The sequence below is a fragment of the Lactuca sativa genome, chromosome 8 (assembly GCF_002870075.4).
Source record: "Lactuca sativa cultivar Salinas chromosome 8, Lsat_Salinas_v11, whole genome shotgun sequence".
Lineage (NCBI taxonomy): Eukaryota > Viridiplantae > Streptophyta > Magnoliopsida > Asterales > Asteraceae > Lactuca > Lactuca sativa.
This window is the reverse complement of record NC_056630.2, coordinates 117,972,861-117,998,031: the sequence shown is the minus strand read 5'-3', so window position 1 is coordinate 117,998,031 and position 25,171 is coordinate 117,972,861. Positions and strand designations below refer to the sequence as shown.

At 33.7% G+C, this 25,171-nt stretch overlaps 2 protein-coding genes across 2 annotated transcripts; both read right to left on the bottom strand.

Moving 5' to 3' along the window:
- Positions 1-2,433: 2,433 nt before the first annotated feature.
- Positions 2,434-8,346, bottom strand: LOC111882187 (kinesin-like protein KIN-5C). Its single transcript, XM_023878538.3, has 22 exons — positions 8,143-8,346; positions 7,839-7,968; positions 7,454-7,612; positions 7,013-7,362; positions 6,788-6,926; positions 6,195-6,292; positions 5,933-6,089; positions 5,784-5,853; positions 5,603-5,679; positions 5,366-5,500; positions 5,152-5,263; positions 4,974-5,060; positions 4,728-4,903; positions 4,486-4,647; positions 4,289-4,396; positions 4,045-4,203; positions 3,872-3,955; positions 3,586-3,791; positions 3,385-3,486; positions 3,183-3,292; positions 2,946-3,097; positions 2,434-2,836 (listed from the first exon to the last, which is right to left on the bottom strand). The coding sequence occupies exons 1-22, from the start codon at positions 8,193-8,195 to the stop codon at positions 2,648-2,650; spliced, it is 3,015 nt and encodes a 1,004-aa protein (XP_023734306.1). The 5' UTR covers positions 8,196-8,346; the 3' UTR covers positions 2,434-2,647.
- Positions 8,347-20,214: 11,868 nt separating this feature from the next.
- LOC111882184 (auxin-induced protein 6B) lies at positions 20,215-22,025 on the bottom strand. Its single transcript, XM_023878536.3, has 2 exons — positions 21,630-22,025; positions 20,215-20,846 (listed from the first exon to the last, which is right to left on the bottom strand). Exons 1-2 carry the CDS (start codon positions 21,960-21,962, stop codon positions 20,820-20,822), a joined length of 360 nt encoding a protein of 119 aa, XP_023734304.1. The 5' UTR covers positions 21,963-22,025; the 3' UTR covers positions 20,215-20,819.
- Between the last annotated feature and the right edge of the window lie 3,146 nt (positions 22,026-25,171).

Here is a 25,171-nt window from a genome sequence, read left to right as displayed (position 1 = left end):
CATACAAAAAAATTATTTTCTTCACCGTCATAGCATGTGTTGACAATAATATTATATGTCCCAACATCCTTTAAAAACCTCAAAACACGTTCTATGTCATTTCTTGTTGAATCATGTGCCGCTTTGAATCTTTTTTTTATCGGTTACTACATATGGATAATCTTTCAAAAATACAACTCATGTTCGATATATATCATCTGCAAGATAGTAATTATACTTATAGTGTTCACCATTTAGATAAAATGAACAATCAGGTCCTGTTCCATGATATTTCTCATCAAACAGTGGTGATTGGTAGATGATGTTCAGATCATTGTTCGAACCGGTTACACCATAATATACATGGCAAAACCATAAATCTTATGCAGGGACGGTTTTGACTAGGTGCCCGGTGTGGCACCGGAAACACCTGGTTCCTATCTATACTGTGGAAATTTTATCGAATTTTTTTTTTACCTATTATGCCACTACGTAAATAAAATTGGCAACTACATAAAAAACATTGTCACTCTATTAGATCAACCAAATCCAAAATTTTACAACTTAAACTTATTAGTTAATAGTCCAAAGATCCTTTTAGTTTTAGCCCAAAAAAACTAAAATAGCACAATGGCATTTGGATAATTTGATATTTTGATCCAATTAGGAGAATTGGAGTTTGGATCGACAGAAGCAGAAAGGAAAAAAAAAAAAAAAAAAGATCGAGACTAGCTATGTCCGGCAATTTGCAACTTCTTTACTTCGACTCGACGACTTCGATCGTTGTCGCTGCTTGATGCTTCCATGAGTTCCTTCCATTGCTAATTCATTCTAATTTCTTGAGTGTCTTCACCGAATGAAACGAGAAAAAGTCGACCGTTACGAGTTCAAACGTTTGAATACGGTTAACTTAATTAAAAAAAAAACTTTAAAATTAATTATTCTTTTCCTATATAAATACATATTATATCTAAACAATTGTTTACACATAACTTCTCTCTTTCTCTCTATATAAACTTAATTATCTTCAAAAAAAAATTATGGATCCTTTCAACTCGTCCGATGATTCCGATGACGATATATTCTTCAGGATGATGTATCAGTATTATACTAATGAGCTGCTACAACAAGACCCAGCCCCGCTACTAACAAGACGTGCGATGTTAAACAAAAATCGCGAGGAAGGACACAAGCATCTATATCGCGATTACTTTGCGGATAATTGTGTATACGGGTCGAAGGACTTCAAAAGAAGATCTCGTTTGAGTAGGAATGTGTTCCTACGGATCGTCAACGCCTTGGAAAGCCGGTATATCATAATGCATAACATGGTAGTAGAAGATAAAGGGCAAAATATTGCACACTATACCCCAACGGAGTCCATACATGTTCAGTTTCAACCAGGAACAACAAAGTATTTGCATCGACTTGTTGACATTCGGGATGCAAATAAACACATACAACTTCGAGATGACTTGGTGGATTATATCTTGTATGGTAACAATAACGATAACGAATATCGTTTAGTTTTTAAAAAATGTTTTTTTAACGAATAGTGTTGTATTTTTTTTTATTTTTTTTGGAATTTGGATGTTATGTGTAATTTAGTTTGTATGTTAATTTTAATCTTTAAAATTGTTTTTATTATATGTTATTTATAATTTTTAAATATTATGTTTTATCTATTATGTTATATTTAAAAAATATTTGTCTAAAAGAAATTCAACAAAAAAAATTATAAAATGGAAAAAAGTAGGTGTTATAACAAGATGCAACATGATGATCATTTTTCCACTTGATGTTATAACACCATTGGTGATGTTGCATGTGAGGTGGCACCAAAATAGTGTTACGACTAGTTGCCACACCTTATATTCTCAGAGAAAATACACTACAAATGAATGAATTGTATATTAATCTTTATAAACTTATAAAACAAAAAAATAAATAAATAAAAACCCGTATGAAGATTATCAAAAGCTCAGGTATATTAAAAATAAAGTTGGCAAGGAATCTATACTCTTTGTTGCATGAATTGAATTGTCTTTAATTGTCAAGGGAATGTCACATGCATATGTACAATACTCATGGGTTAGTGAACCCGATGGAATCCAATGAACACCCCAAACCGCTAAACCCGTTCAAAGCTAGGTGACATCTTCTAGCGGTATCCTCGGAAGGCGGGTACTGCCTAAGCCCATTTCCGAAACGCCTCACGATACCCCCTCCCCTCCCTAATAGACCAAAGTATGGTTATTTAGTGGATTACACTTTTTATTGTCTTAGAGTTTGATTTTTGATAATTTAGTTTTTCAAAACTAACTCATCCTCCAAACATAAATTTTCATTATATACTTTTTTATATATGTAAAAAATGATACGGATGATATAATTTTTTCCAAGCAGCCATTTTGTCTACAAGTCATTCATCGTCCTTCATACAATAAACTCGAGTGAACAAAAATCGAACATTACATAGCACCCAAAACCACAAGAGTTAGAAGAAATAACATACAAAATGAATCTCTACAACATTCATCAAAATATAATAAAACATAAAAAAAATCCCAAGCAGGGATTTTCCAATTTTTGATCCACCTATCACACTACCTCCTTGGCATTTCACAATATACAAAGTAACAACTTACAGTTTTTCACTTTGAATCATTCAATTGATCTCTGTAAGAGGCGAACGTTGATTAGGAGAAATCTTCACTTCCTTTCCTTCAAACGAATGATTTTCCCTAAATTCCTCCAATAATGTCTCCATCGGCATTGCTCTAAGCGACTCTATTGTCACCTTACTAGGGACATCCGGTTCACATCTTATTGGAGTATTTCCAGATGGCTCATAATCCTACAAACACAAAAATAAATAATTACAACTTTAAATACAGAAAAAAAAAAAAAAAAAACAACTTAATACAAACAAATATTTTTTAAACATCATTCATGACTCATCTTACCATGTATTTGTGGTGGAAAGTATGACGAGCTTTTTGTTCTATTGCGGTGGATTGAGTTGAGTGGTGTTTTCGTAAATTTTCAAGAACCGTGGATTGGGCCTTTGTGGTTTCCAATACTCCATTAACTGCCTCTACCTCTTCTAGTGATGTACCTAAAAATGAATATTTATTTGTGTATTATTTTAGAGTTTCTAACTAAAGAAATGGCAAAACTAAAAATTTAAATTCCAAGATTACCCTCAATGTGCTTGATTATGTCCTCGCTGTTCTTTGAGACGTCCACCTCAGCAGTGGCCCTTGCAGAACTGATCTCACCATCATGATGCTCGTTGCTTTCAGAAGCATTTCTATATATTTCAATTTTATAAATAAATAAAAAATCACAATTTGTCACGGATGGTTATGATTTTGTTAAAATAAATAAATAAATAAATATTACCTGACAAGGGCATCGATTGCTGAGACATGTTTTTGACCCATGTGAGTCACGGATTCATGTGTCTTTTTTGAATGCTTCAATGCCATTTCAGTAGTATCAACACTGGATGCAAATAACAACTTTTAGTTAAAATGGCTAATTACATCTCGTTACAAAAAAGGTAGTATTATATTATGTTGTGCTAAAAAGATTGAAGGTTACCATTTTTGTAAAAGTAACTCGATGCGACAATGTTTAGCAGCAGAAAAGTCGGCATGATCTTTTGCATCATTTTCTGCTTGTAAAGAAAACTCTTGCCATTTTCTTTTGGCATCTGTTGTGATTCCTTCAACTGAAGAAACATGTCCATCTAAAAATCTCTTACTTCCACCACAAGTTTCTCTGATTCCAGCTAATCGTGCATCCACCTGTTTCACAATCAATCACCTTCAAACAAAAATACATATTTTTTTTTTAAAAAAAAAAAGAGTAAAACAACATAAAATACCATCTCTTTTTGGCGACTGATATGACTGGAGACTAAACTTGTGACATCAGCAATAAGTTTCTGTGCTTCAGATTTTGATTGCTCCTACAAGAAGAAAAAAATAATTTTCAAGTTTGAAATATTGGATGCTATTTCATATTTTATATTTGAATTTAGAAATGTTATGGATGTACCTCGTATGCCTTTTGAAATTCATTGATACTCTTTGTTTGTATCTCATCGACTTTATTAGCATGAGCACCTAGCTCCTTGGATTCTTCCATTAGTTTATCAAATATACCATTAATAAATTCGGATATATTTGTTGTATGGTGAATGCTTTCATTAAATCTCTGAAAAAAATAAAAAAAAATAAAAACCAAAAAGTTATTTAAAAGAATATCAAAAATTCTAAGTACTCATTTCATTAATAAAAACCTTTCGAAGCTCTCTAGCAAAAAGTGAAATCTCTCCTTGTTGGGTTGACAATGTTCCTTGAAGCTCATCAAATATAGATTGCCCTTGTGCAGATTCTTCAGCTAATAGCTAAAAAGAAAAAATATACATACACATAATCAAATTATGTAATAATAAATAATAACAAGTTTTAATTAAATTATAGTTTGTTAACTTACTTCTTCAACAGAACGAGCATTGGAAGAAGCCATGGATGAAATATCTTCTAAACTTCCATTAGCACTTGCCTTGTGCAACCTTACAACATTTTCCAGGGCTTCAATATGAGATATATACAAATTCTTCGATGCAGAAACTTTTTTCTTTAACTCAGCCATGGCCTAAATCATAAAATCACATAAACAATCAAAAAGATAAACAAAACAAAAAAACAAGTAACTTAATTTGATGAAAGTAGAACCTGATCATTAATGTTGATGAAAGTGTGACAGAATTTTTCAATGCATTGAAGCTGTTCATTTTGTTGAGATACAGAAGCAGCCACCATGTTGGAAAGAGAGCCAACATCTTGTGCCAGCTCAGACTCAAATTTATTTACAACTGATCGATTACCCGCATTTAGTTTATCCTCTCTTGCTGCATAAAGTTGAGTAGATAGTTATAAATTGAAATAAATATTTTATATATTTTATAAAAGAATGCATACCAATTTTCATAAACAATGATGCGTTGTCTTGAAGGGATTTCTCTAAGTCAGACCGGAGTACACAAGCTTGATGAGTCAGCGCGTTTTCTGTAAACAATATTCAGAAACTATATAAAACATACAAAACAACAAAATTGTAAAAAAAGAAAATATTGACATATTTATAAAATAAGCACACCTGCTTTTTTCTGCTCTTCTATGATAAAATCGCGTTGCTTGAGAGCATATTGACATTTCTTGAGTGTTTCTTCAGTGTTAGCCAACACATTATTGGTTTGGTTCAGTTTGTTCTGCATAGAAAAAAAAAAGGAAAAGGAAAGACATTTATTAGTAATAGTTTATGAGAATCCTATAAAAAAGAAGTGAATCAAAAGCTATGAATTATAATATACCTGAGTTGACTCAAGTTTATTGCTCAAATTGGAACACTCTTCTACTCGGGCATTAAATTGAGTTTGCAATTCCTCAAAGTCCTTTTGTTGTGTTTCTATTTTAATTCCCATTTGTTCAATTTGATCTGCCATTGACTAAACAAATAAAAGGTTTCATAAGAATATGTATATTTGGTTTTAAATATTATATATCCAAAAGATAATGTAACAACAAGAAAAAAAAAAAAAAAACAGTACCTTTCGTTCCATTTCCTCTTGGTAATATCTTTCTTTTGGCAAGTAAACACCACTTTTCTCACGTGAAGCAAAAACCTCTGTAAATAAAAAAAATTCAAAAAAAAAGACATAACATGTTATATTTCAAAATAATTCCCATTTTAAATCTTTAAGAAAATACCAAACAATGAAATAATTTTACCAGCTTTGAGTCTTTCAATTTCACCATAAAGATCTTTGATTAGAGTTGTTTTCATCATCTTCTGGTTTACCTACAGAAAGACAAGAAAATATAAACATAATAAAATGAAAAATTAAATATAGATTATGTGACAAGTAAATGAGTAATACCTCTGGCTTGTTCTTAATATTCTTTGCTCTGTGGGCATAATCTAGTGTGCTTAATGTCTCTTCAAGACAATGTACAGCAGGTGACACAGTGGCAATGATACATGTTTTGGTCCTTCCACCCAATGAGTCACGAAGCAGACGTGTCAGCTTGCTATCTCTGTAAATTTAATTTAACAAAATACATTAGCAACTTTAGAGAAAAATATATAAAATGACTAAATGGAAAGGAAATATTAACAATGAAGCAAAGAAATAAGCAAACCTATAGGGAATGTGCCCAAGATGCTCTACTAAAGCATTTATTACTCTTCCCAAAGTAAGTAAACTTTTATTAATTTCTCCAGCTTCTCTTGCACGACCCTAAAATTTACAAAATGTTACAAACTTATCCATCAGGAAAAAAAAAACACAAGGAGATTTATAAGGGCAATTAGCAACAGACAGCAAAGTACTTTTTGTTCTTTTACCCATAATAGCATCATACTTACATTTTTTTTATAAATGCACTTTATTTTTTACCTATAATAGCAATGTACGTACATTTTACTACCAATATGGGAATTGCGCTCTATTTGCTACATATTATGAATAAAGAAATTTAAGTACGCAATCACATTGTTAATATGTGTAAAAAAAGGTAAGTAGATTTCCATTATGGGTTTATAAAGGTAAGTATATTGCTATTATGGGTAAAAAAGTAAAGTGCATTGTCTATATTGGTAAAAAGAGTGAGGTATGATCCTATTTTGAGAAACATGGTGGGATTATAACACCAAAATACCATCAAATTCATCACAAATGTTACAAAATTTTACACTTTTCTGTAACTGGAAATAAAAACTCATAAATTATTACCTCCCTTGCACCTGAACGAGAAATGTTTTCTGAACCAGCTAAATCAACAAGATTTAGTTTGCCACATTTTATAAGTTCTTCACCTTCTGGGGTTGACTCTTTAATGTGTATAGTAATAGAAAAAAGAGAGTGTGATCGACTGAAAAGCAAGAGTAAGGTTTACTATAAACATCATGAGATATAAAAAAAAAACAAAAATTTGGAGAATTAGTGAAGGAAAAAAACCTTGATTGTTTATTTAATAAAGTCTCTGCAGTTCGACGTTTAGCAGAACCTCTTTCAAGTAATGTGAAAATCTCACTAGCACTTGTGACAATTTCCTCTTCTAAACCCCTCACAAGAACTCCACCTTTACCATCTTCCATTAAAGGTAAAAGTTTTTTCTGTTTATCTTCAACACCAAGTTTTGAGATTTCCTCAGGAGCAAGTAAATCGGTAATTTCTTCATTATAGAGCTCTAAAAAAGTTACTTTAACACTGTACTCTGCATTCTGACCCTCCAATGTGTCAAATATTTGTTTGACAGATCTAGGTATTACACCTGCTTCCAATGGGAGCTCACCATTTGGCCCACTCTGAGAATGAATTAGAAAAGTAGTGTTAAGTTTTGACATAAAAGATGCATACATACTTTAAGGGCAATGTAATGTGTAATAGATTTCATACCTTTGCTCTCTTACATTCTCCTTCCATGGTGAATGTTTTGCCTGTCCCTGTCTGTCCATAAGCAAAAATGGTGCAATTGAAGCCTTCTAGAACTTCGTTTACAATTGGGATTACAGCTTGTTCGTATAAATCTTTTTGCTGGGCTGTAGGTCCAAAGACCTGGACAAGTTCAGAAATACCATAACCATCGATTAATCATCCTTTGAGAGATGGAGAGAGTAATTAATTATAACCATATTTAATTTACATAGAAGAGTGATAAATTGAAACATTTAACAGACTCCCAAACCTGAATAAATTTACACATACGAGAAAGAGCGTGCCCGAGTCAATTAAACCCTATTAAGAATGCAATCTTAAATGCATATTGTAGAAATTAGGGTACCTTGTCAAATGTAAAAACCCTATCTATTTGCTTCCCCGCAATACTCTGTGAAACCGCAACTTCTCTCTGATACTCGTTACAGGTCACCACCTGAGGTGCATTGTTCTTTAACTCATCGCTACTAAACGGCCTACAAACAAACAACACAATGTATTTCAATACACGAAGTATAGAAGAAGAATTAAAAACATGATTTCAGAACGGATTTGAAAATCTCAAAAACCAATCAGATCCAAAGAGAGTTTTTCTTCCTAGTTTCAACCAAAAGGGAAAGATTACTGAGTACGATAAACACTTCCAGTACCTGCAACGCAACAGCACCTGGACATTGACGCCTTTTTCGTGGCGAAAAGACATAATTACACACGGATTTTGTGTGCTGGTGTGTTAAAGAGGAAACTTTGAAGCTCCGTTGCTTCGAATTCGATCGAATGTTGGTCGCTTTCTCGACCTGTCTCCCCTTCTCTCTTCAAACTAGTTTGATTTGACGAAAATGTAATGAAAAGCAGCGGGATGAGTGAGGCGTTTTTGAATTTTTGAAGGGACGCTCTCCACTTTTGATCTGACCGTTCATTTACGACGAAATTTGATCGCACGGTCTATGTGCTGCCAGAACTAAGTTGACGAAATTGTCCCTGAGACATCAAACTTTTGTTTCATTTGCACGAGTCCAATGTACAAATTCCAAGAATCCAATTCCAAACTGACAGCCTAGTCAATGGGCCTAAAAAGCCCAAGATACACACCACGCTAGGCATGCACAAAAAAACCGGTTCAATATCCGAACCGGTCAAAGAACCGGTAAATTGAACCGGTTCACAGTGAACCGAACCACCGGTTTATACTCGTTCGAGATTTTAGTCGCTAAAACCGGTTTATATCGTGTGAACCGGTATGGAACCGAACCGAACCGGTTTAGATAGGTTCGACTAATTTTATGAGTGAACCGGTTTTGCTTGGCTAGGGGGTGAACCGAACCGGATCGGTTTGAAAAATTAACAGGTTTGTGCATGCCTACCCCACACACAGGATCGCGATGCACCCTGCCTCATAAATCCACAGTCCACACACACCTTATTGGGCCATACTAAAGAAACAATTCCATTTTACTAAAAAGGTTGCACAAAATCGGTTTCGAAGCTCTCTTGGTTTTTTTTTATGGGTGTTCAAAACCGGATATCCGGATTTCGGATATCCGAAATTTCGGATAGTTGATATTAGGTATCCGAATCCGTATCCGAAAATTCGGATATCCGGATTTTCAGATATGGATACGGATATCAAATCGGATATCTGAAATTATCATTTATATAATTAATTATTCAACAAATTAACAAAAAAGTACAAACTTTCGAAACTGTTGAGTATCAATAAGTTTGCAAACCAATCCAACAATTAATCCTTGTCAATGGTTGACGATTTTCTTATTTAAATTTGCAAGTTTTAGGAAAATAGAAAAAATAAAAAGATTGCTTTAGCTGTTTGCTAAGGTCGCTATAAACCTAAAATGTAAATGAAGTACATAATTTGCTCAGGTCACTATAAACCTAAAATGGATGGTTTGCATATTAAACCCCAAAAAGCATAATAAAGTAAATTATAAATCAAAATTCTTCAAGAACCATGATAGCTCGATAGAATATAATCAAGAAAGAGGAAGAGACTAATATTCTTTAGTTGCGCAATTTTTGTATGAGCAAAGATAATTTCGAGTGATAAATCAATAAATTCTGAAGATACATAAGCCATTCATCAAAATATTGCGTGAAAGAAAATCAAATGACCGAAAAGCAACAAACAAAAATGAGGTTTAATATAAAACAAAAAAAAAAAGAGACGAAGATAATGAAAATCAGATCCTAAATAGCTAAATTAACTAAAACATATTTTAAATACATTAAATATATAAATATATATCGGATATCCGAAATATCCGATTTTTTTAAAACTAGTATCCGTATCCATATCCGAATCCGAAAATCCGGATATCCGAATTTCGGGTATCCGAAATTTTGGATATCCGAATTTTCGGATAATTTCGGATCGGATTTTCAGATTATTAAATCGGATGTCGGATATTTTTGAACACCCCTAGTTTTTTTTATGTTTTCTTAAGGAAAATTTTGGTCTTTAGGACGGGGTTTTTTCAGGTCCAGTATAGACCAGTTCAATGTTGTGGTCTTTGCATTTTGCTTTTTTGTTCGGCTTCGGGTTTTCTTTTTTGGATTGAGGTTGGGTTTTCTTATCCAATCTTCTTCTAGACGATTTTGTCTCATATAATTATATTGAGCATCATACTAGCTTTATTATTATTTACAAATTACAATGGTTTAGAATCAATTTGTATCGTTTACACGTGGATTGAAAATGTGGTTCATTTACTGCATGTATCATGTCAATTTATATTAACTAGTAGGAGTTACCAGCGCCCACAGGTTGGATCAAGTTTGCATAAATATTCTTTAAAATTTTATATAACATCTTGAAAAAGAAAGTTAAAAAGTACAATGCTAGACTAATTATATTTTTTTCAAAGATGCTTTACCCTGAGAAGCAAAAAATCATGTCACGAAAGAGAGAAATTCGATCCTTGATTTGTTAGCAAAGATGATCCTTCTGCAGTATGAAGTCTTGTCCCAACATCCAGGGTCCATATCCAGATATGAAAAGGGTAAATCAATAATTTGTCACCTCTACAACACCTGCAAGAATTTAAAACACAAAAAAAAGTGTTTTAAGATCTTATCCAACTTTTTACATTTTTAAGAGCAAACTTATAAAAGTTTCCAAAAAAGAAATTTTTTGACAGAATAAATGAAAACCAAAGTATGATGAAATGATTATTGTCCCTGCAATTATATATTCAACATCGTTAAGTGTTTTAAATAACCACTCCGTAATTTAAAAAAAAAAAAAAACAAATATCAGTAAAAGCAAATACAAAGGAACTGGAAAGGTCACCAGCTCAGAGAGTGCAGCCAGTATTAAAGCCCATGAAGTATCATCATCCACAGAAATCAACAAATAATGAAGTGTCATCATCCACATAAATCGACAATTAATGAAGTATCATCATCCACAGTCAGTATTACAGAGTTTGCTGTAGTGCAAGGGTAAAATAGTCATTTTATGTATACAACAATGTATCCGCACAGACATCATCATCATCTTCCATCTACCAAAAGTGGGTTTTTTTTATCTTCTGCAAAACAAAAATATTAGTGTATTATTATAAGATGGATCAAGTGAATAATAGTTGTCTAATTTCACTTACAAAATGACATTGGGATAAAAAAAGACAAAACTTCAAAAATGATTCCTGTGGTTTTCAAAAATATCAAGTTTAATCCATAAGTTCAAAAAACCTCACAGATGGTCCGTGTGGTTTCAAAACTTTTAACATTTGGTCCTTCCGGCTCACTCCATCAATATTTCACCGTTAAGTGAGAGGTATTTTTGTCTTTTCAATATCCAAGGACCATTTATGAGGTTCTCTTTCTATATATCTCTCTCTCAAAACCCCCACCATCATTTAACAAGCCTACAGCCCAAAGGAAAATACATAAATACAAAAGAATAATTGTTTGACTTTGAGTTGCAACGGAGCTGCTTCTTAACTTTCCAATTCACTTCCATATTTCTTGCAACTGATACCTTTAAACCATCATCCCCAACTCTTTGTTTTTGTTTAACTTTTTAAACAATATTAACCCAAAAATTCATATTCTCGCCAAATTTTAGTTGCGTCCATATACCTCCTCTGCTTCTGGCTGCTACCCCAACCTTACCACTTCCTTGTTTTAGGTGCTTTCAACTATATCAATAAAGATTGATGTTTTAATTTTGAGAACAAACCGATTGTCTCCAAATTATTTGTTTCCGAAACCGTTTCAAAACATGGGTAAATTGATTGTTTCCTAATCTAGGTTTCAAATTTATTTCATGAACAAAATCACACATGATGGACCCATATAACAAAAACACACATAACTGATGAAGAATGCGCATTCCAAATCGATGGTAGATGGAGATCGAGAGTTCTAATTTTGTTTTGCTAAATAAAGGAGATGCGGGTTTCCAAATTTGCATCCTCTGTTATGTTCTTGCAAAAAAAGAAAATGTTAACTGCTACCAATGTTTTAAAAACCGGTTTGAACTGGCCGGTCAAACCGGTTGGACCGAGAACCGGTGGAGGGAGCGGTTTAATTATCACCGGTTTTATGTTGATTTCTAAACCGGTTTAAATCGACTGATTTTTAGAAAAACCCGGTTGAACCGGTCAAAATAAACCAGTTAAACCAAATAGAAACACATCATAAAGAACCATTTACATAATAAACTTTGGTGATTTTTTTTCAAATCTATTTAGTTTTCTCTAAATAAAAACATATGGTAAAGGTTATAAAGTTTTTTTATGTGTTTGTGTTCATCTAAAACTATATTTTGTTTCGATATTATACTTTTTTTTTGACGTATATGGATTGATGTAAAACATTAAAACTTATGTGTTATTTTAATGTATTCAGATTTATCTACAACTTATTTGTATGTGTATTTTTAAAGTTTGAACTTTTAAACATCAAATTCATGATTTATATATGTATGTGTAGGAAAATAGGAAAAAACATGAAAAATATTGAAACCGGTTGACCCGGTGGTCGAACCGGTTGAACCGGGAACCGATCACCATACCGGTTCAACTAAAAAACCGATTTTTAAAACATTGACTGCTACTAGAAAATCAACAGACCATCCCCTTTTTGAAACTGTTCAGGGGAAGAGAACAAAAATGATTAAATAGTGGCTCTAGTCGTTGAAAGTGGGTAAGGAAAAAAAACGTTGAAGAAATGATGAACATATGGGTTGTTTGGTCTTATTTCACGCAGGCCTCCTATTTTACTTTCCTGTCAGCGAGAACGAAGAAAAGGGAAGGGAGTTGGGTTGGGTTGGGTTTGATCGATGAAGGCAGTGGCGGAGTAGAGGGTGGTGGGCAGCTGCAGTGGTGACGTGGTGGTCGGAGGCGAAAAGGAACTGAGAAACGGTGGTAACAATCGAGGTGCACTCGATTGTTTCTTCCTTCTTACTCATTTTTCACGCAGCCACAGTGGGAAGGAGGTAGTGGCAGAGCTGTGGGCGGCAGCGGGTGTTCTCTTGGCAAAACCGGAAGGAAGAGGGTGGTTGGTAGTCGAAATTCCACTCCCATAGCAGCAACTCAGTGGTGGGTTTACTAACGAGGGAGATGGAGGATTGTTATATATATATATATATACAGAGAGAGAGAGAGAGAGAGAGAGAGAGAAAGCCAGAAAGAGAGAGACCTTTTATGTTAAAATATTATATTTTCTTTTTTCCTTTTTTTAATAAATAAGAAAAAGTTTCATAAATGGTCCTTGTCATAGTAAAATGACGAAAATACCCTTCAGTTAACAGCCAACACTTAACGGAGTGAGTCGGAAGGACGAAATATTAAAAGTTTTGAAACCACATGGACCATCTGTGAGGTTTTTGAACTTAAGGATTAAACTTGATATTTTTGAAAACCACAGGGACCATTTTTGAAGTTTTATCGAATGAATGAGGAAGCATAAAGATAAGTATCATCATGTACATTGTCTATGACTTGCATAGTATCCAACAACCTAAAATATTACAAACCATGATCTGTTAATAATTATGATGGAATTTGTCGATAAATTTTTAGGCTTTTACTTATAATTTTATGTTTTTGCTTTTATGTATTCCAACTTAAATAGAAATGGGGGTATTTTAGTCATATATATATAAAAAGGAAGAATGGAATCAAATTTTCATCTATCAAAGAATTGACTTCCATCCAGAATTCCATCCATCTACAACCAAAGACACGATCATCATGGAATAATCCTATGAAAAGTTGAATACTAAAAAAAATTCATAACATAAAAAACAAAACAAAACAAATGTGATATTAGATTATAGAAACTTATACCAGATAGTTTCACAGGCTGTATATCTGAATGATGAATGTCCATATCTAATCCCTACATTCAAGGAATGTTAACTAAAGTGGTAACAGGATGATTGGAAAGCAATTAGGCAATCAAGATATGATTATGTTTCTTACCTGCTGTGCCTTTAATCTTTCACCAACATTACCAGCAAGCCAATAAACAGTGCTAGATGATGGATACATATATAATGCTTCAAAGAACTCCAAAACAATGCTCCAAGATTGATAACCAGGAATGCTAATGTCATTTATAGATGAAGTCATTAAAAAGGGTGAACCCTATGCATCTATTGTTGATTATTTTCTTCACACTGGGCCGATTTTTGCATGCCAAAATCGATTGTTGATGATTTTCTCTATTTCCAGAGGTGAACAGGGTCCAATATGTCAAACCAACAATCCACCAGACTTAAACTAATATAACCACTAACACTTAAATCCTATCATTACTAAACCCCACCATTTCGTGATGTTATCATGAAAGTTATCCAACTACATATCTTATCACATCTACATAAAAAGCAACATTGAAAGCCCAATTGAAACGGAAACAATAACAACCAAGATGAGAAGCCCAACTACATATAGATGAAGTCATTAAAAAGGGTGAACCCTATGCATCTATTGTTGATTATTTTCTTCACACTGGTCCGATTTTTGCATGCCAAAATCGATTGTTGATGATTTTCTCTATTTCCAGAGGTGAACAGGGTCTAATATGTCAAACCAACAATCCACCAGACTTAAACTAATATAATCACTAACACTTAAATCCTATCATTACTGAACCCCACCATTTCGTGATGTTATCATGAAAGTTATCCGACTACATATCTTATCACATCTACATAAAAAGCAAGATTGAAATCCCAATTGAAACGGAAACAATAACAACCAAGATGAGAAGCCCAAATTTCAAATACAGTTAAAATCCAATTAAGAACAACATATCAATAAATTTGTGATGTGTGTGTGTGGTGTTTGAGAGAGATAGGGAGTGAGACCAGAAGGAAGTAACAGTAGAGAAGCCAGAAGCAGACGACATGACAACAAGAGAAGCAGCAGCAAATAAGCACTTGCACAGCCTCAACGCAAGCACAAGAGGCAAAACGACTAACACTTCGTGTGCAAAATTGTAAACCAAACAACATCGACCAAAATCAACAAACAGTCGATCTTCAATGATTTCAATGTATTCAAAAAACGATATTGGAAGGAACAGACAAAGGTTGGCATAGTTGTGTAGTAAATTACAGAGTTTGTACTTACCCGGGTTCCTCTTAAAAATCCCTAAACCTCGTTGTTGTTGAAGCTGGTTAGTCGGACATATACCAATGATGTTATAATAGATGTATACTGAAAATAAACCAAATAAAAGTGTGATCGACACAACTGATGATGGAGTGGACGCCTTCTGTAGCCGAGCACTTCCATCGACCGACTTCGCCAACACCGGTCGCCTTCAACGCCAACTAAACAGCTTTGGTATACCGTTTTCTCCCATGAAGCGACTCCGAACAACAATGCTCCTCAAAGGTACTCCTCATGCGTCGCGCGCCTCACAAATCTACAGGAAGGCATGAAAGGAAGAAAATAGTGGGTTGAAGAGAAAACAATGAAAGGCAGAAGCTGTGAAAAAATTAAGGAGCCCTGGTGGTGCAAGAAAAGGGACCTTCGAAGTGGTGCAAGAAATTGGAGCACCAGAAATCGCAACAACCGACATGGAAGGCTTTCGGAATGAAATTGACAGCAAATTGAGATAAGAAGAAAGAGGCTAGGTCAAAAGGCGGTGGAGTCAAAGTCGATTGTGAGGAAGTGATAAGAGGCTAAAGTGGAAAAGTCTTTAAAATGAGAATAAGAATTGTGGCGTAAAAATGAGAATAAAAACTTCAGTGGCAAAATATGAAAGAGAAAAAAAATATACTGTTCACCAAGTTTTTAACGATTAATAGTATATATAATAAAAAAGATTTTTCAATCTGGAATAAACTCGTGAATAAGAGAGTAAACACAATCATCGATCTCATGTATAGTTTTTTTTTTCATCATTTTAGTTTTCTACTAATATGAAAACAAAATTCTATTAACTTAAATTGGTTACAATCGTTGACTACTTTGAAATGCAAATTTCTATAGTTAACAAAATTATTTTTATCTATATGAAACTACATGAATTCTCGCCTGCTGTGTGGGAATTTAATTACCTAGATAAATATATTTGAATTATATGTCATTTAATATACGATACGGTATTTGGTTCATCGTGGTTGTTATATTCGATAAAATTCAATAGAAGTACATTCAACATATTTTAAAAGGATGGGGTACACATGTAAGTTTGCTTTTTTGGTGTATTGAGAGTAAATCATATTTAGCAAAAGAAGTTGTTTTTTGGTGTTAATTTTCATCAGCCAAAACTTTATAAATGGTCCTTGTGGTTTTTGAAAATAGCAAGTTTAGTCCTTAAGTTCAAAAAACCTCACATATGGTCCTTGTGGTTTCAAAACTTTTAACAAATGGTCATTTTCGCTAACGCCGTTAGCTTTTGGCCGTTAAGTGAAAGACATTTCTGTCTTTTCACTACCATAGGGACCATTTATGAAGTTTTGTCTTATTGCAGCCGCCACTACCTGGATTATTGCCATTTCTCTACATCTTCAAACATCATTCTAAAAACCACCACAACAACCATCATACATACCATCAAAATCCACGTTCATCATCTTCAATCTAATAATCGCATTTACTTCATCGGACCACCGACCACCACTAGCTCTTCACCATCTCTAAATCAACAAACCTAACATCACCAGCCGCCATGAACCACCATTATCTTCATCTCATGTTCTAATTTAGATGCCCTCACTAACATCAAGATCACCATTAATGTATCGTCTTCTTCCTAAATTCTTGATTTTAGGGTTCAAGTTCTCGATTTTAGGGTTCCAAGTTTTGAGTTCTAATTGAGTATCGTCTTCTTCCATTGCCTTTGATGCTTCTACAATCGATGGTGTTGGTCTGTTGAGATGATGAGAAATTAGTGATGGTGTTATTCTTATGGTTTTTGTCTGAGTGGTGATTGTTTGGCGTGTTTTAGATATCAGTCAACTAATGTATTGTACTGGTGGTTGGATGATGTTGGTTAGGTCAGAAAAATGAGAAAACGGTGAAGATGTCGATGACGGACCAGGTGGTAGTTTGCGGCAACTCCGTGAGGTGGGGGCGAAGTTATGGCTGGATGATATGAAGTGGATATGGTGGTGGGAGGGATAACACCGTGAAGTAGGAGAGGAGAAGGGGGGAGGTGTGGGAGGTAGCAACTCCGGCAAACCATGGTTGATTTCAACTTTGGATCTGGCGATTTCTCTCCGGATAGAAGGCAGTGGCCCCGACATTATGTTGCCGGCAGAAGAGAGGATGCAGAATAAGTGGCTGTGAGGAGTTAAAGATTGAGGGTGGGGTGGGTGCGTTTTTGTTTAGTTTTTAATTAAATAATAATGATAAAACGAATTTTAAAAAAATGAAAAAACAAATGAAAAGGGTAAAATAGTCATTCAAATTGTTTAGGGACCAAATCCACGGAAAGTTTGTGGTTTTGGACTAGTGGTGCAAGTTGAAAACTTTTTGGACTCTATCCACAATTTTTTGCTAACCACAAGGACCAAAATTGCAGTTTAGTCTTCTATTTTCCTACACATACATACATATATAAATTATGAATTTGATACTTACAGGTTCAAACATTAAAAATACACATAAAAATACGTCGTAGATTAATTCAAATACATTAAAAATAATACAAAATCATAAGTTTTAGTGTTTATACCAATCCATACACGTCAAAAAGAAAATAAAGTATAATACCGAAAGGAAATATAAGTTTAGATAAGCACAAACGCATCAAAAAACTTTATAACATTTACCATATGTTTTTATTTAGAAAAAACTAAATAGATTTAAAAAAAAATCACCAAAGTTTATTATGTAAATTATTTTTTTTTCATGTGTTTTTATTCGGTTTAACCGGTTCAACCAGGTTTTTTCTAAAAACCAGCCGGTTCGGTCTGGTTCAGAAATCATTGTAAAACCGATGATAGTTGAACCGCTCCTTCTTCCGGTTCCCGGTCCAACCGGTTCGACCGGGCGGTTCAAACCATTTTTTAAAACATTACAACAAATTGTTCTTCAACCTAACGATTGATCATGGTTTAATACATATACCATAGGGACCATTTATGAAGTTTTGTCTTATTTTACAAAAATAATAATAATGATTTAATATTAACTCTCTCTCTCTCTCAACAAAAGCCAAACCCCCAACAAATTGTTCTTCAACCTAAGGAAGAACGATTGATCATGGTTTAATACATGCTTTCTAACGAGATTACAATCACCAAAATCTGATTACAGTTACCATAGAGATCAAATTATAGTTTTTTCTAAGCATGAGATATTAAACCTAAAAGCAACAAAGTGGGTTCAATCGAAGAGCGTGAAAAAGAATCAAAGTGTCAATGCCCTACATATCCTCAAGAAGATTCCAAGTGTCGATTCCCTAGGCGGGATGACAATCACGTCCGGTGAAGCTCCGATTCAGGTGAACCGACTCCAAAGGTTGTTATAGAAGAACGGGATGGAGTATTCTCCTTGAAATAGGTTGGATTCTAAGAAGAGAGAGTGTCATGCGGAGCAATAATTGGGCAAGTTTACTTGATCCATTGACACCGATTTCACACTACAACTGGTGGAAGCATTAAATAAATTAAACACATATCAAATCCGGTAGGCGCACTCCTTTGTTTCTCATAGCCCCTTTATCTCCTTTGGCCATGGATCTGCTTTCACCCCTCTTGCACCATCGTTCTACCTTTCCTCTTCTTCACTTCACACCAGCGACACCACCTACCACCACACCACAAACCATCGAACCTTAGCAAAAATCAACAAAACAAATAGATGAACTGAAAATATGAAATCCCTAAATTAAGGTCCCTTTACTCCAAATCAATTAAGTAATTCATGATTCGATCTGAAAACACAATTCGTATTAGAGATTTTAGAAAAGGAAAAACGAGAATCAATATAAACATGTGGATTTGTCTATGCATAGATGGGTTGTACCAAGTTGTCCTTCTCCTAATGTGTTTTCGATTGTATATACACTGTTGAAGGATGGAGATTTTTGTTTGAGTAATCGGTTGGGTTGTGGGTTTGATGATGGTGGTGGGATCGATTTCTTCACCAAAGAATAGACATAGCAAGAAAAGTATTTAAGATCAATTCGCTCTTATTGGTGGGTGGGGGGGGGGGGAGGGAGAGAGAGAGAGAGAAAGAGAGAGAGAGAGAGAGAGAGAGAGAGAGAGAGAGAGAGAAGAGTTAATATTAAATAATTATTATTACTATTTTTTTTTAAATTAATACAAAACTTCATAAATGGTCCATGTGGTAATGAAAAGATAGAAATGTCGTTCACTTAACGGCCAAAAGCTAACGACGTTAGCAAAAATGACTATTTGTTAAAAGTTTTGAAACCATAGAGACCATCTTTGAGCTTTTTTTAACTTAAAGACTAAACTTGATATTTTCGAAAACCACAGGGACCATTTTTGAAGTTTTGTCTTTTCATTATGTTTGGTGTTGCATTTGATGTTCTAATTCATTTCTAGAGGTGGTGTGCTTCACGAGTTTACTATATTTAGGCACAACCATCACTGTTGCCTCTGGTTTTTTGTTGTTGTTGTTTGAAGATCAAGTCGTTGCCACCTGCCGACCTAGTGTCGTTGTAACCATAGTTGTTGCTTCCAGATTTAGTTTTCACCATTCCGGTTCTTGATCTCCGACTTTCCGATTCTGCAACTCATATTGTTGACATGTCCTTCTTCATTCTCTGAATGTATTATGTCTTTCTCTTTAAATCTATCGGTTTAATTGAATGTATTATGTCTTTAGATGTTAGTGTGTAAGATTAGGGTTCAGACTTAAGGTCTATAGAGTTTAGGTATTGTCTTTACATATTCCTTTGTAATTCTCATTTGAGAGATAAACTAGTTATAATATTTTTTTAAAATACATTTGGAGCTTTAATAATAACAACAACAACAACAACAACCACCCCCACCACCTAATGCTTCCTAACTAGGGATGAACATTTGACTCATTGTACCCGGACCGAAAAAACAAATCGAGACCGGACCCAGACCGAATCGGAAATATAGCTAATTGGTCGGCTTTCGGTTTAATATATAAACGTAAATTGGTTTTTGTGTTTGGATCGGACCGTACGCAAAATATGCATTTTAACTCGGACCCGACTAGAGACAAAAAGGTTTTTTTTATCAACGTATAACAACCAATCCCTACACTGATAGATATGGTTACAAAAATTGTTATTATTTTTTATTAATAAAACAATTTATGAGCAAATTACTAATTAATTGTATTTACATATTCTAAACCATGTGACATTGGTGAAAGATGTCCAACAAATACTCCGTCCGCCACTAGAAACACCACTTCCCGTTCGACTTGCATGTGTTAAGCATAGCGTTCATCCTGAGCCAGGATCGAACTCTCCATGAGATTCATAGTTGCATTACTTATAGCTTCCTTGTTCAGTTGTTCGTAGACAAAGCGGATTCATAATTGTCTTTCATTTACAAATTGGTTCAAAAATTGAAACCCAGTTATGAATTGCAACTAGCATACCCGGACCTGCACCAGCACACCATAAAAGGTCCAGTTTTGTCAAGAATATACAAGAAGTCCGGGTTTTGATCTGGGTCCGATTTGGTGTTCATCCCTAAATTCCTAACCCTTACTTTAATAAATTTATTCGATCTCAAACAGAAAACATTCTAACTTTCCCATTATAAAGTTTTTACATTAAAGGTCCGCTACTTTTTTCTGCTTATCCACCTGAGACATATTGTCTCCATCTCGCAAGCCAAGATATGCAAATTGTGATCTAGCCGAAACACACCCGATAATCGATTTTATCCGATCCACGTGTACATCTGAATCTGAAACATACACACCCATAAAATTACTTTTATGCAGATTTATCTTTAGTCCCAACGCAAGATAAATTCATCTCAAAATTCATACAATGCTTATCGCATTAAGTTTTGACTGATGACCATTAATCATGGAAAATCATGTCATATGCAAATAAGAAATGGGATAAAGCCAACAATTGTTTATATTAGGGTTAAAACATCATTGTTTGGTTGACCCGCCAACAATTGTTTTTTTATACTATGAGTATTATATTAAACATGTTCGAAAATTATATTAATTATGAAAGTGACAATGAAATTATTATAAGTGTAATGATTTAGAAAGATTACACGTCTTTGATTATAATGAAGACGGTTTCTACTCTTTTTAATCTTTTATCCATCCGATCTTTTACTTATCATAATCGATGTAAGAATACAAACCACATCTACTCGAAACTTATGAAATCTCATTAGCTTTGATCCAAGGCCTTATACAACGTGGTTTAATAAATTCATACTCATTAAACCAAACAGACATCTAATTTATTGACAAACAGATCCTATTCATATCAAAATTGAGACCTACACCTTTAACACTGAATACATATATATATATATATATATATATATATATATATATATATATATATATATATATATATATATATATATATATATATATATATATATATATATATATCTATACCATTATTTACTCTTCGACGTATATAATATACACTAAACAAACTCCTCAACCAAATGACTCAAATCACATTTCCCATTACAAGATTCGACGACACTTACCACCTCTTGGAAAGCATTGACACTACATGGAACCACCAATCCATTCTTTTGACTGAACCCGAACTCCTCAGACGACTTCTCGAGCATCATCTTGAATAGAGGGTGAGTCAGATAACTCGTAGGGACGACGAATCTTCGTCTTTCTTCCCCAATGTAAAGCGTGAAAAACCCAGTTTGGGGTGTAGTGGATGGTGAAGAACAGTGATCAGATGACACATCTGTCTGCTTTTCATCGTCCCTGAGTAACCATTCAGATTGCGATGACTCAGTGCCACTCCAAACCTTAGCCATCTTGGCTAGGTTCTTGACTGAGCCTATCTTCTTCCCCAACATTTTGTTATTGACAGAAAGAAGATGCTTTGTGTAATGGCATTAGTGAATGGAGTTGGATGGGGGGTATTCCGCATTTGTACCATATATGGTACGGATGGAATGTCTACAAGAAAGTCAACTTCTGACTTGTTCTTTAGAAATAATGAACGTGGGCCACTGATATTGTGTTATTTTTTTGAATTTGGAGTCTTATTTTGACTTATTTTGGAAGCAATCGACAACGGTTCTACACGAATTAATACTTTATTATAATATGACTATATAGTTTTTCTAACAATGTAAAGGCATACAATATATTATTGGTTATTTGTTAGATTGAACCTTGGTTTTATTTTATATACGTTAATTGCATAACTTTATAAAATAAATATAATATTGTTGAATAAATAAATGTTTGATCTAGGCCACATGGTTAAGTAACCGTGTTCAATGTACAATGTTTTAATTTTTATTATAAAATAAAATGTTGCATATTTATCTGAAAACGCTATCTTGCAGATTACACTAATATGTAAAACTTTATTAGATAAATATACATTTAACCATACTATCATAATTTCAACTTTATCAACACTATATTGATTAAAACACTTAAAAAATATCTGTATAATATGAAACTAATAGCTGTAAAATGTTGGCCCAAAACTCCGGATATAATTAATGTATTATAACAATATAAGATATAATAACTTGATTTGGTAGACTAATATGAATAATATTTATTTAAGATATGACCGTGTCGATGGTTTTTGTTTGTTAATCATTAAAATATATTGATTAGGTTCCTATATAATACATAATAAAATGACTAAAATTTGGGGTCTAGAAAACGGGATATTCTAGTAGAAAGAAATTATAATCGGAACACAATTATCAATGACAAATTTAAAATTTGCGGTCAAGAAAACCTGATATTCTAGTAGCTAGAATGAAATTAATAATCAGGTTTACTTTTATCAATGACAAATGTATTATAAAAAAACTTTCATTTATTAACGTCATCAACTTTTTTGTATATATAAAAAAGGAATCCTATTTCAAGTAAATAAAAGGTTTTAAAGCGTGGGAAAAAAATATAAGACCTTATTTATTATCGTCTTAAAAAAACCATCAACAACCTATTCACACAACTATTTCGTTTTTTTTTTTTTTTTTTTTTTTTCGCAGACCTTATTTACAATATAAGACGAAAACCATATAAAGTTATAAACCATCTCAATTTATATACTTCTGAATTCTGAATTGAAATGGCTACAATTAAATGGTGGGTGGCATGATTGGAGAACAATTACAATTACAATAAATAAATAAAGATAGTCAAAGTTGTATTTGGTCTGCCTAACGTGCGAAACTGAAAGAAAAAACTGAGAGCAATCTTCACCACGAATCGTGGAAATTTCGTACGTCCTTTTTGTACTTCAAGTCTCCTTGTTGACTCATCTCATCTCAACAAAATAATTAGGCTAAAAGGAATGGTAACACTCATGTTTTATGGTATTTTCGAGGTGGTCTGTGTGTGAAAAGAATAACACGTAGATTTTTTACCATTCCACAACCAACCCACGCCCACCAGGCTATGGAAATGGTGTTCACCGGTGGGTTGGCGGTGAAGAGGGAAAAAAAGAGAGAGAAAGAGAGCGACCTATGTGTTGCTTATTTCTTATTGGGTGGCTTCTTTGGGGTAGTGTTTATGTGTCTCTTAGGCTGCCATCTAGGATTTTCATGCGTGAAATTGGTTCCACTCCGGGTAGCCTTAGCACCTTGCCACATCAGCAATTTAAATATTATATCATTTTTGTCTTTTAAGATCTAAATTTAACATTTGATAAAGAGTGGTAACACTTTTAACACACAATTTTTTTTTTCTAATTTAATTTAATTACTATATTTTAATAAACAAACATTTTTATTTAATATTATATAAAATATTTTTTTTGTATTTTCTTTTTGTAATTTAATTTAATTACTTTATTTTAATAAACAAATATTTTTTAATTTAATATTAAATAATATATTTTTTAATAATACGCAAACATTTTTTTATTTAATTAATGACATAAACTTTTATAACGACAAACACTTCATATTAAATAAAAACGATTACAATAACTTAAAACCCGATTTAATACTAATTAAGACCTAAAACATGATTTAATACATAAAAAACACACTTCATTGTTAAAACTCACTTCATAAAAAAAACAAAACACACACACACACACACTAAAGCAACGAGTCTTCCTCCGAATATTGGCCTTCCAATTCGTCTCCCGGTAGCATATTTAGATCAAGATTGTCCATCGTCCAAAGATGATCGGTCAAATTGCGTCGAAGATCAGTATGGATCACTGCACTCTGAATTATCCTCAATCTTTGCATCCATTCTTGACCACCATATTCTAGTGGTTGTGTCTCTGGGATGACTTCATTCTCGTCATACACACATATCGCATTTCCTTCATGTTCTACTATCATATTATGCAATATGATACATGTTACATCACCTCTGTCATGTTAGAAATATCACGAAACATTGATGGTTTTGCAACTATCTACCAACGCTTTTTGAGTGCTCCAAAGGCTAGCTCGATACCTTTTTTTGCTTTTGCTTAGACTCTCTTAAATTTAGCCATCTGGGGGTCATCCGGATATGACAAACTTTTAACGAAAACAGAAAGATCATGATAGATCCAATCCATAAAATAGTACCCAAATTTGTATTTTGTTCCTCGGAGTACAAATGACGAATCTGGGGCAGTACCGTCATACACCTTGTTGAATATTGGTGAATTATTGAGAATATTAATGTCATAAGGGCAGTTTATGAACTTTGTGCTCCTTTCAACATTTTTTTTGCTCTGTCTCGTCCTAAATGACAAGTTGGAACTTCATAAGGGCAGTCGTTATTGAGGTCAATCCCTCCGATATGCGCATCAGACGATTGATTGTGGCTGGACTCCGAAGTTTTAGTTCGTTTGGACATCCCTGCGTAATTGTCTGGACTTTTTAGATCTAGCCGTTTTTTATTTCCCTTCACAACTCCCCAAAACGATTCATGAACAAAAGGTTTTCCGACTTTCGCCTTGTAAATCTTTCAAACCTTAGCCATGATATCCACCTCAGTTGCACCACTTTGGGGATTTTTCATTGAGTTCATGTATATGTCGTTAAACTCCATTGCGGCTCGGTTGGCGTTCCTCCAATTCGAG

Coding starts and splice junctions, on each gene's coding strand:
- LOC111882184 (XM_023878536.3), bottom strand. CDS start 21,962: ATGTTGGGGAAGAAGATAGGCTCAGTCAAGAACCTAGCCAAGATGGCT. Junction 20,847..21,629: donor TCAATGCTTTCCAAGAGGTG/GTAAGTGTCGTC, acceptor TGTATGTTTCAG/ATTCAGATGTACACGTGGAT.
- LOC111882187 (XM_023878538.3), bottom strand. CDS start 8,195: ATGTCTTTTCGCCACGAAAAAGGCGTCAATGTCCAGGTGCTGTTGCGT. Junction 7,969..8,142: donor CAGGTGCTGTTGCGTTGCAG/GTACTGGAAGTG, acceptor GTTTGTTTGTAG/GCCGTTTAGTAGCGATGAGT. Junction 4,648..4,727: donor TCATCAACATTAATGATCAG/GTTCTACTTTCA, acceptor TTTATGATTTAG/GCCATGGCTGAGTTAAAGAA.